This window comes from Aethalodelphis obliquidens, unplaced genomic scaffold (genome assembly GCF_003676395.1).
Source record: "Aethalodelphis obliquidens isolate GAN/ISIS:26980383/991018 unplaced genomic scaffold, ASM367639v1 scaffold50, whole genome shotgun sequence".
Lineage (NCBI taxonomy): Eukaryota > Metazoa > Chordata > Mammalia > Artiodactyla > Delphinidae > Aethalodelphis > Aethalodelphis obliquidens.
The window spans coordinates 4,001,736-4,020,326 of record NW_020837994.1 but is presented as its reverse complement, the minus strand read 5'-3'; the positions used below and the strand labels follow the sequence as shown (position 1 = coordinate 4,020,326).

Here is an 18,591-nt window from a genome sequence, read left to right as displayed (position 1 = left end):
AGCAACTTGGAACTTTGGAAAAGAACCATCGACCTGAATATGGTTGCTGGCTCTGCCCCCGGCTACCTGCAGGACACCTGCCTGGGCCTCCATCTTCCCAGGTAGAACCGGGCTTCCCTATGTGGGCTGATTGTGGGGACCTGACACCAGGTACCCAGAGGCCCTGCAGTCCAGGCCTCCACCACACCTGGCTGTGCTCCGGGTGCCGGGCTCTGAGTTCGCTGTGTGTGTTTGCACCTGCCCCTCACCTCTCTGTGCCTGGAGCCCCAGCTAGAGGAACACCCGCACAGAGCCCAAGAGCAGTTCCACCCCAGCCTGGCCGCCCGACCCGGGCACCTACTTGGCGTAGGCCTTCTCCACCAGGGCACACCAGAACTCATTGCGGGAGCTGGAGTGGCAGTAGATGAGCTGGTTGTTGACTGTGGGCAGCCGGTCATCGATGACCACGTCCACCCACTCCCCGAAGCGCCAGAAATGGAAGTGAAAGATGCCCACGTAGGTGTTGGGCTTCTCGGGGTCCCACTCCTGCTCCTTCCAGTCTGGGATGACCTGGACGGGGAGGGGGACAGGATGGGACACACTGAGGGTCACGGCTGGCTTCCTGAGGAAGTGGGGCTGCGTGCTTCCAGGGAATCAAATGGAAAGGAATACTGGGTTCAATTCCCATCTCTGCCATGAACCAGTATGGGACTTGGGCAAATCCTTCTCATCTCCGGGCCTCAGTTTCCCCATCCCTGAAGGGGTTGGAGGCCCCCTGAGGCTCCTCCCAGCTCTGTCATTCTAAGATTCTATGAGCTTCCCCTTCCCTTCCTCATGCCTCCATCTGCATCCTCCCCCTCAGAAATACAGCACATGCACCCAAGTTCCCGCCTGGTCAGTGGTGCCACCCTGCCCGAGCCAGAAGTCGGCAGCCATGCCGGCCTCCCCACTTTCCCTCTCTCCATGCAATCTGAGCTCCCACATTCTGCTAAAATGCATCTCCTCCTCTCCAGCCCCCCGGCACCACCCTGGCCCGGTCCCCCATCTCCTCGCCCCGGGACACTAACAGCATCAGCAACCACATCTGCTCTTGCCCCACACAGCAGCAGAGTGATCTTTCTGATCAGGTCCCCTGGAAAATAAAGCCCAAACCCTTAATATGCTCTGTCCCCAGGCTCGTGTCTCTACCCTCACCCACCCCAGCCTCCACCTACTGCGCCCTGCTCCAGGCTCTTTCTCTGGTCAGGAATTCCGCACCTGCTCTTCCTGCAGCTGACTCTCACTTGTCCTTTAGGGCCTACCCTCCTCCTCCAGGAAGCCCTCCTTAACTCCTCAGACTAGGCCAGGACCCCTGTCCATCCAACTCACGGCCCCTGGCACTTCTCTTCTGGGACACTCTCCCCAGTTATAATTACACAAGTGTGTGACATTGTGTTCAGTGCTGATACTGTCACTGGAATGTCAACTCTCTTAGGGCAGAGACACGTCAGTCTTGGTCACTGCTATCCACCCAGCACCTAGTCCAGGGTCTGGCTCAGAGAGGGTCCTCAATAAACATGTGTTAACTGAATGAATAAATTCACAGGCATCCACTGGGACTCTTAATAAAATTGATTATTTATGGAGCATCTTGGAAATGCCAGATACCAAGCCTGTGACTGCCATGGGTTATCTCGGTTCAATTCACACAACCACCCCATGAAATTACTAATATATCCATCCTTACTTTACAGATTAGAACATCAAAGCTCAGAGAGGGCAAGTAACTTGTCCAGGATCACACAGCTAGAAAATATACACATTCTTTGGAGGCAGGCAGACCTGGGTTTGAAGCCAGGATTCAAACGCAGGTCTGTCTGCCTCCAAATAAGGAGTTCTTTATCAGTGTGGACCACTCTGCACCCAGCCCCACACTGGCACTGAGGACCCAGATGATTCAGACATGGTCCCTGCCCTCGGGAGGCTCCCAGTCTGGTGGGAGAGGCAGGCACACAGGCAAGTGCTGAGGCTGACACGGGGTACATGCGGGGCCATGGAGAGAAGGGAGTGGTGGGCCTGACCCTGGAGGACAAGCAGTAGCTTCTGAGCAGGTGTCCTGAGAGCTGGCAGTGGGCATCGCCCCAGCAGACTAGGACAAACAGAGGAATTTGGGGCAGCAGGAGGTGGGGAGGCAGGGGAAAAAACCCTCACCCTGCTGAGTCAGGGGGACCTGCTGGCCCTTTCGGGCAAGGATCCAGAGGAGCCAAACCCCATCAAGACCAGAAGAACCACCTTCTAGAAGGAAATCACTCCCAGGTATGGGGGTGGGCACGCAGGCAATCCGCCTGAGGAGCCAGAGATGTATCAGGAGGCTGTAAATCCCAAGGTCCGGAGCAGCCTGAGCACAGAGACTTCAGCCAAAAGCCATTCCCAACCCCCACCCTCATTAAGGATGCTTCTGTTTACACGCCTCTAACCATCAACAGAGATGCTGGCAAAGAGAAATGCTCCCTAGTGGGACATTCGGGACCAAGACAATGAAAATGATAAGCACAGTAAGAGGCGCTACAGCCACTAATGGAGCCCAGCTAAGTGCCGAAGCGCCTAAACACTCAGGACTGTCTTCTGAGAGGTAGGGCAGGAAGTCGCTGCAGAAGCCCACCCACAGGCACCAGTGAGGGAGGCAGGATTCACACTCAGGGCTTCAGAGCCTGACACAGAGTCTAGAACCCAGCAAGGGCTGATTACTAGCTGGTCCCTTTTCAGTGAACTGGGTGTCCTTTCTCAGTGAAAACTCCCAGGCCGGCCTCTGCCCTGACCCCTGGCAGGTTCCCTGACACTTGATTTCAGGACAGAAAAGTGTATCAAAAATGGGTTACAGGGACCTCCCTGGTGGCGCAGTGGTTAAGAATCCGCCTGCCAGTGCAGGGGACACGGGTTCGAGCCCTGGTCCAGGCAGATCCCCCATGCCATGGAGCAACTAAGCCCGTGTGTCACAACTACAGAGCCTACACTCTAGAGTCTGAGAGCCACAACTATTGAGGCCATGTGCCACAACTACTGAAGCCGCACGCCTAGAGCCCGTGCTCTGCAACAAGAGAAGCCGGCCAGTGAGAAGCCCGCGCACCGCAATGAAGAGTAGCCCCTGCTCGCAGCAACTGGAGAAAGCCCGTGCGCAGCAGTGAAGACTCAACGCAGCCAAAAATAAATAAATAAATTTATTTTGCAAAAAAGGGGGTACATGCAGGGGCACAGAGCAATGGAGAGTCGGAAGCTGGGAACACTGGCCTGGCCACTGCACCCTCCTCCACTCCTCCCTGCTCTGAAAGCTCTGGATTGCACGGGATGCAGAAGAAGGATGGGGGAGGAGGGAGGGAAGAAGAGGAGCCCTCGCAGGAGCTGGGAGGTACCACTGGGGCCACGGGAGGATCATTAAACCCAGGGCTTGGCTCTGAACCCTCTGTTACTCAAAAGGCAGCTAATGAGGCTCCAGGGCCTGTGATAAGAGTCAGCGATCTCCACGGGCCTCAATTTCCCTCCCACACCACAGCCCTTCAAGGAAGCCCTTCAAGGAAGCCCCAGGCCAGCCTTCTCACCCCTCAGCCCCTCTCTGCTGCCAGCCAGGGTACCAAGCGAGAGGAAGCAGTCTGTCCAGGGAGGTGTGCTCCCACGGGCACACAAACCAGACACCCTCCACACCACATCCGGTCATGCCAGAAATCAAGGAAGCAACCAGAGGATTCAGGACCAATCTGAAGAGGCTCCCACTAGCCAAAGGCGGGCCAATCTGAGCAGCAGTAAAGGATAATGACAGTGATGAATGAAAACACATCCAATATGTTCAAATCCATGAGACCATGATGATATTAACACAAACAAACAATTAGTCACTATTGGAGGGTGGCAGGGAAACAACTCATTTTTTTGAAACTGGAAATCGAAAGGAAAAAAAAAATCAAAGACTTAACCTGACTTTTCTATACAAACTGTGCCATAGAGTAACCAACAGCAGATCAAGGGAGGTTTTTATCTGGTGATGAATTCCATCTAAGAAGTGAGAAGAAATTAGAATATTAGACTCCTATTCCTTTTTTCTTTTTAATATATTTATTTATTTATTTTTGGCTGCGTTGGGTCTTCGTTGCTGTGTGTGCAGGCTTTCTCTAGTTGCGGCGAGCGGGGGGCTACTCTTCATTGTGGTGGGCGGGCTTCTCATCGCGGTGGCTTCTCTTGTTGCGGAGCACAGGCTCTAGGCGCACGGGCTTCAGTAGTTGCAGCACAAGGGCTCAGTACTTGTGGCTCGCGGGCTCTAGAGTGCAGGCTCAGTAGTTGTGGCGCACGGGCTTAGTTGCTCCGCGGCATGTGGGATCTTCCCGGACCAGGGCTTGAACCCGTGTCCCCTGCTTTGGCAGGTGGATTCTTAACCACAGCACCACCAGGGAAGTCCTGGACTCCTATTCTTTTGCAACCACTGACAAATAATGGATTTAGGTAATCATGCTTCTAACATCGATTTGGGATCACCGATGGTTCCTATGCCACAAAAAAGAGACAACCCGACATTATGTACCTCCTGAGACAACTTCGCCTATGAAGCAGTTGTGCAAAAAAAATTGTGCCGCATCTTATGAAGCCTCCAGAGGTGAGTGTTACCTCACAGGAAACTCAGGGCACAAATGTTAAGCAACACCATGAAAACGAAGCCTGCAAAATCCAGATGGTTGGAAACTCCCAGGACAAATGACTGGCTTCTTCAGCAACTAGATTGCAAGGGAAAAAAATGACAAGATGAAGGGGAACCCACGGACTGCAGTAATGGACCTTTGGATCTGATTCAAACAAACTGTAAAACATACATATAAACATTTGTGACCCAGAGTGGAAACCAGAACAGTTACTGGGTATTTGATGGTATTAAGGAATTATTATAAAGTTACTTTAGTTATGTTACGATATTATGGTTCCGGGTTTTGAACGAGTCCTTATCGTTCAGAGATACATCCAGAAATATTTACAGATGAAAAGACATGCTGCCTGGGGGGAGCGGGGTTGTAGAGGAAACAAGATCAACCACGAGTTGGCAGTGGTTGAGGTGGAGGGATGGGTCCAAGGGCTCACTAGGCTGTCTCTCTCCTCTCGCGTGACTACAGTTGAAAAGCCCCATTGCCAGGGACACTAGCTCCCTGGCCCGGCATTCAAAGCCCTGCGGGCAGCTCTCAGCTTCACCCCTGAACACTGCCTCCCTCAGGCCCTATAGGAATGCCTCAGGCCACCTCAGCTTTGCACGGGTGGCTCCCTCTGCCGGCCTCATCCCGTCCCTGTCCCTCCGGGGCCAGCTGAGCAGCAGCTGGCAGGGTCCTCCTGACCCCACCCTCCCCTTGGGCGCCGTCCGGCAGCCCCTCCCCCAAGCTCCTGCTCCGATCCCCACCGCCCGGCACAGGGCCAGGGCCAGCTCCACAGCTGGCTGAGTCTCTCTGGGAGGAAAATCCCCAAATGCCGGCCGCAGCGAGGGCCTGGACAGCTGGTGAGCTTGTACACACTACTGGTGTGAAAGGAAAATACACGTGGAGTCAGTTTTACTAAGACCGCGCTCTAAAACGGAGCTGGGAGGCCACCGAGAAAGTGTGATTTCTGCACGTCACCACCTGCACGGAATCTGAACTTGGACCACTTCTTGTCTTAATGCAGCCATCCGGAACGTTTGCCCAGTGTTCCAGAAACTCAAGATATTTATTGGATCCTTACCCTAAAATAACTCTTGACAGTCTCAAGGACACATATTTCCTTTAACGACCTTATGACTTCCTCTTCCCTGGAACGCTCTTTGGTCCTACCTGAATCTGTGTCTCCCCCGTTGCAATTCCCAAGACCTGCAAATAAAGCTCCTTGTCCTCTGTAGCCTTGATACTGATTGTCGTTTGATGCTGGACATCAATTTACCAACCTCGGTGTGTGGCTGGGACTTAAGCTTCGACTAGGTCGCCTCCCGGAGCCTCAGTGTCTCCGCATCTACCTACCCTCCCTCCAAGGCTGTTGTGGGAACGAAGGTGGAGAACGGCCTTGGCTGTACTGCATCGACTGTGGAGGGCTGTGCACACATGAGGGGTCGTCCCTGCTGGTGTGTGGAGTACATGGTGTGTGCAAACCTCGGGGGGACCTGGTCAACCTCCTTCCCAGGAGGAGAAAGGAAAACCTTAACGACAGTCCACTGTGTAGATGGGAAAAACAGGCCTGAAGGGGCTGGGGCACCTCCTTGGGCTGACCGGGCAGTGAGGCAAGAACTCGGTGGGATTGGGAGCCCCTCGTGCGCCCATTAACAGCCACCCACTGCAGAATCACCCAGAAACCTCAGAGTCCCACTGATGGGTGTGCCACAGTACCCCCTGGTGCCCCAGCACCTGGAGCACCCCCCGGTGATCTCCCTCAGGGACTCCCACCCAGACCCAAGTGGCTGGGCTCAAATCCTGCTGGGACCCTGGGCAAGTGAGTGAACGCCCGTGTGTGAGTGTGTGCACAGAAGCATGCATGTGTACGTGCAAGTGTGTGCGTGTGTGTCTGTCCGTGTGGCAGAGAGGGAGCTTCCCACACATTTCTGCTTGGGACCCCAGAGGGCCAGCCAGGAGCATTTCTAAACAAGGCCAGTAGGGCTGCAGGCTGAGGGGCTACAGTGGAGTTTCCTGTGTTACCCAAGCTGGGTGAGGTGAGCCACAGACCTCTCCAGATCCTCAGAACAAGAGGGTCCCTGGTTCTGAGCATCTGGTTTCTCAGTTCTCAGCTTCTGATTCCAAGAGTCTCAAATTCCCGAGTTTCAGACGCCACGGCTGGAAGAAGCCAGAAAGATTGGGCAATCCCCACCCCCAGCCCCCTGGGAGAGGAGCGCCTCCAGCCCACCACCTGGAGCGTGGGGTGCTGACACACCTGCAGGGGCCCCGGGATCCCCGTTCACAAGGAGTGAGCACAGCCAGACGCTCAGAGACCCGGGCGGCCCCTCGGGCTAGGCTCCCAGGCTACTGTGAGGGCTTAAGGTTCCCTCAGCTGGGCCCTTCCAAGCCTGGTAATGGTGAGGAGAATCCACTCCCCCATGACCACTCTCTCCAACCACAGAGCCAGGCCTGGACCCTGCCTATCCCTCCACCCCACACTGCCTGCTGCCCTAAGCACTGGCTGCTGTGTTGCCTCAAGCAACTCACTACACCTCTCTGAACCCTACACTCTTCCTTAGTAAGTAGGTTCTCCTAACACCCTCCTCTCAGAATCATGGTGCAAAGTGAGACTCTGTGTCTACAGCGACTGGGAAAGTACAAGGAGGAAATCCAGAGAGGAAGCCCGTGTGCCTCTCAGGAAGCTCATTGCTTCACTAGCTTTAAGTCATCTCATCTTCACAGTGACCCGATGAGGAAAGAACCATTACTATCCCCACCGACAGATGAGCAAACAGGCTCCGAGAGGCTGCTCAGGGTCACGCGGGTGATGGCTGGCGGCAGCGCCAGGCTGGGTCCCTCACCCTACCGTACACTGGCTCAGTGGGAGGCAGGAGCTCAGGAAACGGCGGGTCTCTCTGCTCGGTGGTTTCTCACGGGTTCCGTGGAAAGCAGGTCCTCATTTCCCATTCCCTGCACTCCCCCCAACCCAGTCTCAGGAGCAGAACCAGGCCTTCTACTGCTGTCCTCGGGGTGGGAAGCTTGGGTTCCCGTCTCTGTTCCCCCCACCCCTCCCAGAAGTATCTTCAGGAGTGGATGGAGGCTGGGGCTGGAGGGCAGGGCTTGGGGAAGGGAAATGAGGCGGCAGCAGCTGCTCTGGGCAGGGCTCTGGGGTGGAGCAACACGGGGATGCGAGACCTGCCTGGGGAGCTGTTCCCAAGCAAAGCCCCAAGAGCGGCCTCGGAAGCGGGGCCTGCCCTTGTCTCGGGGGAGAAGCCGGGCTTGCCCGGGCCTGGGCCCTCAGATGGGATGGGGGCATCGGCCCTTCCTGTCCCAGGGGGCCAGGGTCATGGGGTCGAAGGTCCACAGACCCAGAGCTTGATCCACGTGCACCCCGTCGCCGGCCCCTCCACATACCCTCTGTGACTTCGGGCCGGCAGCCTCCTCCCCGGGCCTCTGTTGTCACCGTCCACAAATTGAGTGAGGGTCAGGGTCAGGTGGGGCACTAAGGCGACATGGTGACATGGGTCTTCTCTGGTCAGTGGGGGGGCAGGGCCGCAAGGGGCTTCAGAGAACCAGGCTGTTCCCTTTAGAAGGTCTGAGGCTGGGAGAGGGTCAGGGGCTGCCTGAGGACATACAGCATGTTAGGGAAATCGGGGCATAGGCCTGATCCCACCCCACCTCTCAGCCACTCCCCTGTCCCGTCTGCCTCCTGCCCGGCCACCCTGCAAGGGAGGGTGACTCCAGATTGAGCACGGCTTGGTGGGTCCCCACCATCCCCTGTGGGCCCCAAGTGTCTCCCCGAGGCCTCAGCATGGCTCTCTCCATGCCCCATACAGAGGCTGGTCTGGGGGCCACTGGAGAAAAAACTGTCAGGGCTGTTGGTTCCTGGCTGGGTGTCACGGGACCTGGTTTCAAACCCCATGCTGATGTCTGACCTTGGGCCAGTCACCACCTGCTCTGGGCCTCAGCCCTGAAAGCGGCAGGAGGAGGGGGCAGGGGTGTGGAGGGGGCCCAGGGAGGGGTGGCTCCTGGGAAGAGAACACGTACCACGAGGCGGGGACACACAGGCTTTACCGGGGACACGCAGTGAGCACGGCAGAGGCACTCACATGCCTGCACAGAGCAGACGCGCTGGGGTGCGGATACAAGCAGTCTGCAGCAAAAGGGGCCCCAGAGCTGCAGGGAGGGGTCAAGCAGAGGGGCAGAAGGACAGGGCCATCCACAGGGGTCTAGCCTCCAGGCTCCCCCGGAGTCAGCAGAGAAGCAGGCAGGAGTCCAAGCATGTCCCGGAACAGACACCCGAGCTTCAGGTTAGAAAGGACCATCGCTCACACCACGGCCAAATCTCCCACTGAAGAATCGACTCCAACTGCTTCTGCTTGCCTGCCTCCAAAGTGGGGGCCTGCCCTCCCAGCAGCCCTGGCCACTAGGGTTGGCTGACCCTCCATCTCTCAGTGCCTCTGCTCCCAGGGCCCTGCAGCCCCCCGACGGCTCTGCTTCACGAGGGAAATGTCACGGGCACGTCCCTGACACAAAACAGGGCTGACCTGGAGACACGGTGTTGGGGGCGCTTCCTGAGGTGCCCTCGGCTGGTGCCAGGCCTCAGAGGAGCTCACTGGGCCTGTGCAGCGTGAGGGGCGCTTGGAACTGAATCTGCTGGCAATTGTGCCTCAGTTTCCCTCTGTTTGGTGAGTGGGTTCTGCCCTGTACCTCTGAGGCCAGTGTTCCGCCGTCACACCACACTGTCACCTCCAGCCCACTTCTGACCACCATCCATCGCAGCTCCCCTCCAAGGCTGCCCCCGATTCCCACCCCTCAACCCCACCAAAGATGCCGCACCAGGATGACACACCTGCCTTCTCCGACCAGTTAGCCAGGAAAAGCCTGACATCCCAGGAGGGCACACCTCAGGCCCCAGAGATGTTACTGTCTCCAGCTCCAGGGCTCTGGACCCCCTCTATCCAGCTTCCCCCAGGCAGAGGGAAACCTGTTTACTACACTGTTCCCCACTTCACCGGCTCAGGAGCTTCCCCTCCCCAAGGCCATCCTGAGCAAGCCCCTGCTAAGGGCCACCAGGGAACCAGCTGGGCAATTCAGGCTTATCCACAGGGCAGGTATGGAATACAACCATATGAATATAGCATGCTCTCTCTCAATACATATGTGTACGTATAGATAGATACATCTCTATGCAACGTTTTTGAGATCTCCCCCTTCACTTCTCCCCTCCTGAAGTCCCAGAAAACCAAGAGCTGGCCTGCACAGCCTCCAGCATGCCAGCCACTGCCCACTGCCCAAATCAGCCCTCACAGCAACCCTGCCCAATGTCTTAAGAGCCCTGAGGTGTCGCGGGCCCACACAAGGTGCCCTGAGTGTTCACCTCCAGAAACAGACACTGGGAAGGGGCATCGTGGCCAGGAGGGCAGCAAACGCCTGTGTGCCAGACTCTCCAAGGAAGCTGCTTTGTCATCTCTTCGTCATCTCTGGGCCCCTGTCTCCGGAGGAAGCCCAATGGCTGGTTCCTTAGAGGTGTCCCTCTCGGTCTGTGTCTGTCTCTGTCTTGGTCTCTCAGTCTCTCTCCCAACAATGGAGCAGAGAGAAGGCCATCTCCCATGGCCTCTCCATCTCCCCACACTAGCCCCGACCAGGTCTCCATGGTCTACGGCAGAAGCAGCGGCAGCCAGGTCAGCTTCTAGACTACGGAGCCCTTGCATCTTCCTCCCGTGAACAGGAGCGCCAGCACCAGGGAAAGGAGAGAAAGGAAAGGAGGAGGAAAGGACGCAGGCTCAGGGGTCCCGGCCAAGCCAAGTACAGGCCAGCAGCTAGAAGAATGTCCCCAAACACACACATGGGGGAAAGGGGTATGGGCAGGGGTCAGGCAGGTGGGCCAAGGGAGAGGGTAGCAGCGGGCAGCTGCCATCAGAGCTGGCTAAAGACCACGGAGGCCTTGAGGTTGGCAGGCTCGACGCCCTCGCTGAAGGTGATGAGGAAGTACATGACCTTGCGGATCTTGGCCAGCTCGGACAGGCGCTCCCCAAACTCCAGGGCGTCGGCCTCATTCCAATCCATGGCTTCCGAGTCCTCCTTGCGCCAGAAGATGGCAGCGGGGTCCAGCAGCTGCCGCGTCATGAGGTTGGTGAGATCGGGCATCCAGATCTGGGAGGTGCCCGTGATGGTGACCTTGCCCGGCTTGTCCAGCACGCCGTCCAGCCTCTGCTGCTGGATGAAGTCGATGCGGTACGTGGACTCGGCTGGCGGCAGCTTCTCGCCATCCTGGCGCTTCCCCCCATCCTGGCGCTTCCCCCCCGCGCTGCTTCAGACTCTCCACGCGCAGCCGCAGCTGCTTGGTCAGGTCCTCGCCCAGGACCAGGGGCGTGTCCAGCTGGGTCGGCTTCGGCTCGTCCTCCGCCATGGCCCCCTTGCTGCTGCCGCCTCCACCGTCCAGGAGCCGAGTGGACTGGGGCCTCACGGCCAAGGCGAGAGGCCACCAAAGAGGGGCCCCGTCTCCCCTTTCGCCCCCTCCTCGTCCCGCCCCTCTTTGCCACTGGCTCTTCCCAGCCCCACCCCGTCCTCAAAATGGAGTGTGCAGGAGGGCGGGCGTCCCCACACGCCTCCTTCTCTACTCCTCGCAGAAGCGGTAATGGAGGTACTGCAGGCGGGCAGGAGGGTGGCAGGCTCCTCAGGGACCAGCTGCTGTGGCAACCGCGCTGGCCACCACGGATGGGCTGAGAGCTGGCTTGCTGTGAAGAGGGAGCACTGCTTACAGGCAGTAAGAGGGCAGGAGGCGGGGGGCAAGCGCTCACTGGAGACACATCAGGAGAGGCTGAAGAGCCCCTGGCAGGAGGGTGGGAAATGGGGCCCAGAGGGGCCCACCGATTTGAGACTTGAAGTCACCTAAGCCGAACCTTGGCGCTCTCCTTGACTCGGCCTCACCCGCACCCCTCCAGGCCCGATCGGCAAGGCCTGTGGATTACCCTGGAAACACGTCTCCCCAGCCCCACTGCCAGGACCCCGGCCCAGCCACCATCATCTCTCACCTAGACCGATGTTCTCAAACTTCAGGGAGCATCAAAACCAGCTGCAGGACTTAAAACTCAGTGTGCTGGGCCCCACCCCAGAGTTTCTGATTTAATCGGTCTCGGATGAGGCCTGAGAACCTGCATTTCTAACAACCTCCCAGGTGATGCTGATACCGCTGGTCCAGGAGCTGTATCTTGAGAATCACTGACCTGGATGATTCTTGCCTGCTGGTCCCGCCTCAACCCTGCACCGCATGGCAGCCACATGCCCAGGAAGCTCTTCTACTAAAATCCCACCACTTATCACCCCTGTGTTGAGCCTCAGTTTCCCCCAGGAGACTTGAGGCCATGGAAGAATCTGACAAACGTCTGTATCCCCGGTGCCTGAGGGGGAACCAGGAGCTCAGCTGTTATACGTGGGCAAATGGAAGAAATGTGAGAGTAACTGGGGGTGGGGGTGAGGGAGAGGGGAAGCTGCCATGACACCGCCACACACAGAAAAGAGGACAGAAGCACAGGCCAAAGTGTAATAACTGAAAACAATCTGAAGGGCCCAGTGGACCACAAGCACAGTCAATTGCTAGATGGAAGCTAAGTAAGTCAGTGGGGTCTTGGGCTACACAAACAGCAAGAGGGTCACCAAAGGGGACCACGCACCCGATCCTGTTAAGACAACACCTCAAGCCCTTGGGTCAGTTCTGGGGGCTGCTGACAGCAATTCCCCGATGGTATTCGAGAAAACCAGGCAGCAAATGTTAAACTGTCTGTCCCTCACAGAACCTTTTACTTTGTAGCTGGAGCAGCAGAGGAGAGGGGAACAATGTGTCTGGGGAGTGACTGTTCGGGGAGCTTCTCTCTCCTTCATGAGGAGGAGCTATTTCCTTCCCAGCACTAAATTTTGATTTTCATTTGTACATTTGCTTCGTTTTTGTCTGTGATGTCAACCCACCAAGAGGGCAGGGACTGTGGCTGTCTGGTTCATCACTCTAGTCACTACCTAGCACAGGGCTGCCACATAGGAGGCCCTCAGAAATCCTGAATGAATGAATGAACGAATGACACTGACAGGAGAATAGCTGATGGATCATGGGGCCTAAGGACAAGGACGACAAGAGGAAGACGGGCACGTGGGGAGAGAGTACACGGGCATTGACCGAAGTCAAAATGTGGTTTAGAGACATCTGTGCATCGGCACAGGAAGGAGGGAGATGGCTGGAAGGGGAGGGTGATGGAGGAACAGAACCAAGAACTGGGCCAGGGTGATGAGGGCAGGGTGTCAGCCACACAGGCACAGTAACCCCTGGGACGCAGCAGTACTTGGGGTGGGAAAGGCTGGGAAACTGGAGGTGCTGAGCCCTTGATGCCTGGGTGCCAGGGTAGCTGGTTGCCAGGGGATGGCAGTAAGGTGGGCTGCTGGTGGGGGCCGGGGGTGGGGGGAGTGGGGGACAAATGGCATGAGCGTGCAGGGGTCTATATGGGGAGGGTGTGATCTGGAGGCATCACTGAAGGGAGGAATGCCGCCACCTCTCCGGGCCTGCAGGACATGGTGGGAGGTGCCCAGCTTCTACCAATGAGGATTCAGAGGCCGCAGGACCCTGGGGAAGGGCCTGGTCTCGGCCTGGGCAGAGGGTTACGGACCGGCAGGAAGAGGCTGAAGGTGGAAGCTGTTACCAGGGCTGGGGCCTCACAGACAGGCAGGGCAGGAGGGAGGGAGCCGTGGGGACCAAGGACGGCCAGAGGGGAAGGAAGGGCAGGCGGGAGGCTGCGGGTGGGGCTGGCCCACTGCTTCCCACAAACCTCTGCTTGGCCACCAGATGCCTTGGGAGGCCCCACCAAAGGCTGGACGTAGGAGTGAACAGAGAAGAGAAAAGCAAGGTCCAGACTGGCATCCGTGACTGCAAAAATGTGATCATAACAAATGAACAAGCCCCTCTCTAACCCCCAATGGAAAAAAGACTGGAAGGAAATGTAGAAAACCCTCAACACTGGCTGTTTGCAGGTAGTTTTTAAAATCACCTGCCCCCAGTACCTAGAATGGCGCTGGGGCATAGCTGGTGCTCAATTATCGTGTGGTACATGAACTGCTATATGCTAAAGGACGGGGATTGCTCATATAACATGGGCAGGGGTGGGATGGGAAACGTTTTTAAGAGGAACTAAAAGACTGCGAGGCCCTGCCACCAGGTGCCTCCCCTAGGCCGCGGCCCAGGATGCCCACCCCCCAAAACTCGCTCTCAGACACTCGGGCACCTCGCTGGGTTTCTGCTCAATTCTGCTCTCCCCCCACCGGGGTCATGGCTGTCTCCTCCTGGGCCTGGGTACCCCGTGACTCAGAGCAGGGCTCAGGCCTGCCCTTGCGCCCGGGGCCACGCCAGGCTCTAGGGAAGGTGCGCTCACCTGACTTGGGCCAGGCCAGGCTAATGGCAAATGCTCCACCCCAGCGTCACATCTGACGTCTGGTCCACAAAACCTGGTCACCTGAAGTCCACTGCCCTGCCCTCAGGGAATGCACAGTCAAGTTGGGGAGACCATAATGCCCCCATCAGGGATCCCATAGGACGGGGAGGCCTGCTTCCTAGAAGTGTCCGGCAGAAGAGAGGAATAGGTGGGAGGCCAGAGGAGGGGCAGAGAGGGATTTAGATTGCTGCTAAATGCCATGGGCTTGCCCCACACCCCTACCCCGTGGGCTCCTTTAATCCTCCCACTACCATGGGGACTGGAAAAGTCAGGTTTACACAGAGGCCAAGAGAAGAAACATGACCTGACCAAGGTCACACGACTAGCGAGAAACCCAGTCAGAATCAAACCCAGGACCCGCTGGCTTCAAATCCCCTGCCTGTCGGCCCCAGGCCGTGTCAAGTACTAGAGGTAAAGGGGCGGCTTCCTGGAGAAGGGGGCATGTGTGTCGGGGCGTGATGTGCCTGCACTGAGGCTCAGCACCCCCAGAGTGTGAGGCGGGTGGAGGGAGCAGGGGTGCAGCTCAGGCTGAGCGCCCCCATTCCATGGAGAAAACAGGGTGGGGCAGGGGAGGCCCTGCAAGGCAACAGGCCCAGCAAGTGAGGGGTGACAACAAACAGGGCCCAGTCAGCAGGGACAGGAGGGGAGGTAAGGCACAGTAATGAGCTCCCCGGGGCCTCGTGCCTGCCGCCGGGACCCAGGGTCTCTCACCACAGCAGCACCAGAAGGCACAGTGCGATTAGCCCAGAGCAGCCCTGACTCGCCCAACCTCCCAAGGACCTAAGCTCCTGGAGATCTGCCCCTGAAGCTTCCAGACAAGCCAGGCTGGGTGCCCCAACACCCTGCAGGAGGAACCTTAGGCCCAGAGACAAACACAGGCCTGCCCATGGTCACAAAGCACCAACAAAAACCTCTTGCCTGCGGGTCCGGGGCCCCTTTTTCCACTTGCTAGGTGGAGAGCTGTCCCAGGGGTCGGGCCCAGGGCAGGGCACACGGTAAGCTGAGGCTCATCTCTACAAATGACTAGACAGCCCGTTCCCCAGGAGGGGACACAGAGGGCCAGGCCCCGGCCCCACTGCAGGCCCCGGGAGGCCTGGGGCTGCTGGCCAGTCGCTGGGGAGGAACTCTGTTCTCAAAACTTTCTTGAGCCCTCTCTGTGCCGGGCTCCTGCTGGGCTCAGCAGGAAGATATAGACCAGCTTTGTCTGTGAGCTCGAGAGGGGAGATCACAGATAAACAGGCAATTACAGGGCTGGGTGCCCCACAGGGTTCCCATGTGCCACCTCCAGCCCTAGACGGAGCCCTGACCGGGGCACCTTGTTCTGGGCTCAGAGAAGGGGGTTGGAGCCTGGAAGCAGGAGGGTGAGGACAGCTCTACACCCGAAGAACAGCGCCAGATCCCGAGCCTCTGTGGGCCATGAGGCTCTCCAAGGCCCTCCCAGCTTGGACGCCCCGTGACCACCCAGGGCCTCAGCCGAGGGGCCTACAGCACAGAGCTTCCCGTATCCCACAGGACCACCGGGGCCAGGCCCCAGGGATGCCCACTCGGGGGTGGCTTTGAGAGGTCACACCCCTGTTCAGAAGACATGACAACAGGACACCTACCACAGTCCCAGCCTCGGCGAAGGGCACGGCTCCCTCTGACGGCTGAGGGACGCCTCAGAGGATGAGAACAAACTCATCTGCCCCTTGCACCCTGCTTGCCCGGGAACACCCATTATGTTCCATGAATCTTAATGATCACAACACTGGTCACTGCAGCACTGCCCTGCACAAGGCCCTGTAAGCACAGTACCTTGTTCCACCCTCACAGCTCCCCGAGAGGGAGCTACTCTGATATCCCAACTTTCTGGATGAGTAACCTGAGGCTAATTACAAAGCTATGAAACGGCGAGGCTGGGACTCGCACCTGAGCCTGTAAGACTCGGATGCCCGGTGTTCTTAAGCCCTACCGCTAGTCCCTACAGAAAGAGCAGAAAGGGCAGGGATGAGAAAGGGGCAATGCCTTGTATTTGCTGGCGTGGGAACCCAGGACGCAGTCCCCATCAGTTACTCTTTAGAAACCACAACTCCAGCCTCCCTGCTTCCCCAAGGAGGGAGCTCTGAGTGTTGGACTTAAGGGCTGCACCGCCGAATGCTGCCACGAGAGGGCGAAGTGTCAGGACCGGAGCCCATTCTTTCCAACCTAAAACCCTGTGGTTCTGGTCCAGAATATCAGCTGCTTGGAACCATGAATCATGAAACAGGATTGTCTGGATCACTCCAGCTGTTCAGAGTGAGAAGAGTGAGGCCCAGAGAAGGACAAGAGCTGGCCAAGTCGCACAGCGGATACCGGCAGGGGTCTCCTGAGCCGCAGTTAGTGGTGTCTCCGCACTGCGCATGCTTTAGGCAGCCTCCACATTTCACAGGTGCGTATTCTGCTCAGTGGGCCCCCAACAGTCAAGAGCGGCCGCATCAGAACTGGGAGCTCTGCAGATTCCCAGCACCTGCCCCTGAGCTGGCAGGGACAGGGAAGGCGATTCTGATGCTCAGTCAGTACTGGGGAGCCCTGGCATCACCCCGCCCCATCCCCACACAGGCTGTCGTAACGTGTCACCTGCTCACTCAGGCGGCACCTCCCCCATCTGATGGGGGAGTCTCCCCAGCACCCCCGCCTGACCCGGGCCTCACCTTCTGCCACAGTGACTCGCGGGAAGCGAGGGACGAGCAGGCCGCCACAAACCAGCAGTTGCCCACCTGGCCCTGGTGCAGGTCGTGGGAGCTGATGCCATCCACAAAGAGGCGGGGGTCCTCGCATATGTCCTGTGGAGAAGCCGAGAGGAGACCTCACTGTCTGCTGGAGATTCGCATGCCTCCCCTTGCCTCCTGGGGCCCTGGGTCAGCTTCTCCAAGTCCAGCTTCCCCCAGGGCTGCCCAGAAAGCCCTTCTCCCCTCCCCTGGCTGAAGAACTCTGCTCTTCTGCCGAAGTTTGGGTGATGAGCAAATACTGTGGAAGGACTTCGAGGGGCTGGACCCGGGCCACCACCTTCCTCCTGCCCTCTGTGGTCCTCCCTGACCAGCAAGGGCTCAGTGTCCATCATCCTCCAGCACCAGCCCTGCAGGGCCCTTCCCAGCCAGCTCTCAGGGGCCCACAGTCACAAAGTGGGGTGAGGTGCAGGGCAGAAACACATCAAAATTGCACATGACGAGTGCAAAGGGCCAGGGAGAAGCGAGGAGACAACCATCCCAGGACCCATATGGGCACATCCTCGGGCTGTCTCATCTGACCCTCACCCCACCCAAGCAGTGTGGCATTTTTATTCCATTTTATGGATGAGGAATGAAGGTTCAGAGAGAGGCAGTGACTTTCAAGGACACACAGCAAGAAATGCCGAGCAGAGCTGAGCAGACACCCCCAGAGCTCCCCGAGTGCCCACTCCAGTCCCCTCCTCCTCACCCATCAGCATCTTCACTCTACAGAGCTGAGAGCGAGTGACTGCTCTCCAAGCGGGGCAACAATACGGGCTGGGGGAGGTAAACACTGAGACATGCCTTCCTTCCTGCTGGCACTGTGATCTATCCTCACCATGGTCCTGAGCGGTGAGCATTGTGCTCATTTCACAGATGAGGAAACTGAGGCCCAGAGAGGTTGAACAACATACCCCAGCCACACAGCACTGGCCTGCCTCCACTTCAGCTGGTGCTCCTGAACCAGTTCAATCACAAGAGCTACTGAGGTCCTACCGGAGGCAGCCAGCAGAGGGCAGCAGAGTCAGGAAGACAGAATTCAAATTCCTGCTCCCCATTTACCGGCTGTGCAACTTTGGGCCAGTGGCTCAACCTCTCTGAGCCTCCATTTCCTCCCCGTGCAAAGGAAGCTTGCAGGGCTGTGTAAGGACTCCACAGAACATGCAGGCAGAGCACTTGGCAGGGGAAAACGGGGCAAAGGGCCATCAGGTCTCACTAAGGTGTTCAGGACTCCTGTTGCCACCTCTGCCTGGGAAAACCAGAGTTTGGGAGGGCCATTGAGCGCTGTAACTCCCCTGAGGGCATGAGCACTCCAGATGGGATTTCAGGGTGACCCAGGGCCAAGTTGCAAGAGGCTCCCCCAGAGTACAGACTGTGGAATGCCACAGGTCTGAGTAACACTGCCCCAGGTCATGGAAACCCAGTGAGGCTGGAAACCCAGTGAGCTCTCAGGAAGCAGTGGCTTTGCCTCCCACCCAGCTGCCCTCCTTATCTTATCTCCCAGGCCCAGCTGAGAATTCTGAGCCCGAGGGAGCCATGACTTAGGATCTGCCTCCCTGGGGCCCGGAAGGGCAGGCAGGACAAGGGTGGAGGGGGGCTTCGTACCTGGAGGACCCCAGCCACATCCCCACCATGGGAAAAGAGACAGCTACCGCCTGGCATCAGAGGAAGTGACGTTTGAGGCACCCCTCCCCCTTGTGGGCCCTGCACAGAGACAGGACCACCCATTCCACAGGGGAGGATGCCAGGCCCAGGATGGGGCAGGGACGCCTGGGGTCATGAGGCAGG

General features: G+C 57.9%; 2 protein-coding genes across 6 annotated transcripts in view; both read right to left on the bottom strand.

Annotated features, from left to right (window-relative positions):
- The window catches only part of CAPN5 (calpain 5), a 57,485-nt gene that overhangs the window by 13,866 nt on the left and 25,028 nt on the right, over positions 1 to 18,591 (bottom strand). For 4 of the 5 annotated variants that reach the window (XM_027083480.1, XM_027083478.1, XM_027083483.1 and 1 more), the window contains exons 3-4: positions 16,747 to 16,878; positions 341 to 549 (exon numbers count right to left, since the gene is read on the bottom strand). In XM_027083480.1, coding sequence (XP_026939281.1) covers positions 341 to 549; positions 16,747 to 16,878 — 341 coding nt within the window. Of the gene's footprint in view, positions 1 to 340; positions 550 to 9,981; positions 10,476 to 16,746; positions 16,879 to 18,591 lie in introns of those variants that run through there. The other variant, XM_027083482.1, reaches the window with a different exon arrangement.
- On the bottom strand, positions 4,520 to 16,852 carry OMP (olfactory marker protein). Its single transcript, XM_027083484.1, is given in 3 exon segments — positions 4,520 to 10,907; positions 10,909 to 11,341; positions 16,747 to 16,852. Coding segments are annotated over 2 exon segments (492 nt in total). The 5' UTR covers positions 11,014 to 11,341; positions 16,747 to 16,852; the 3' UTR covers positions 4,520 to 10,520.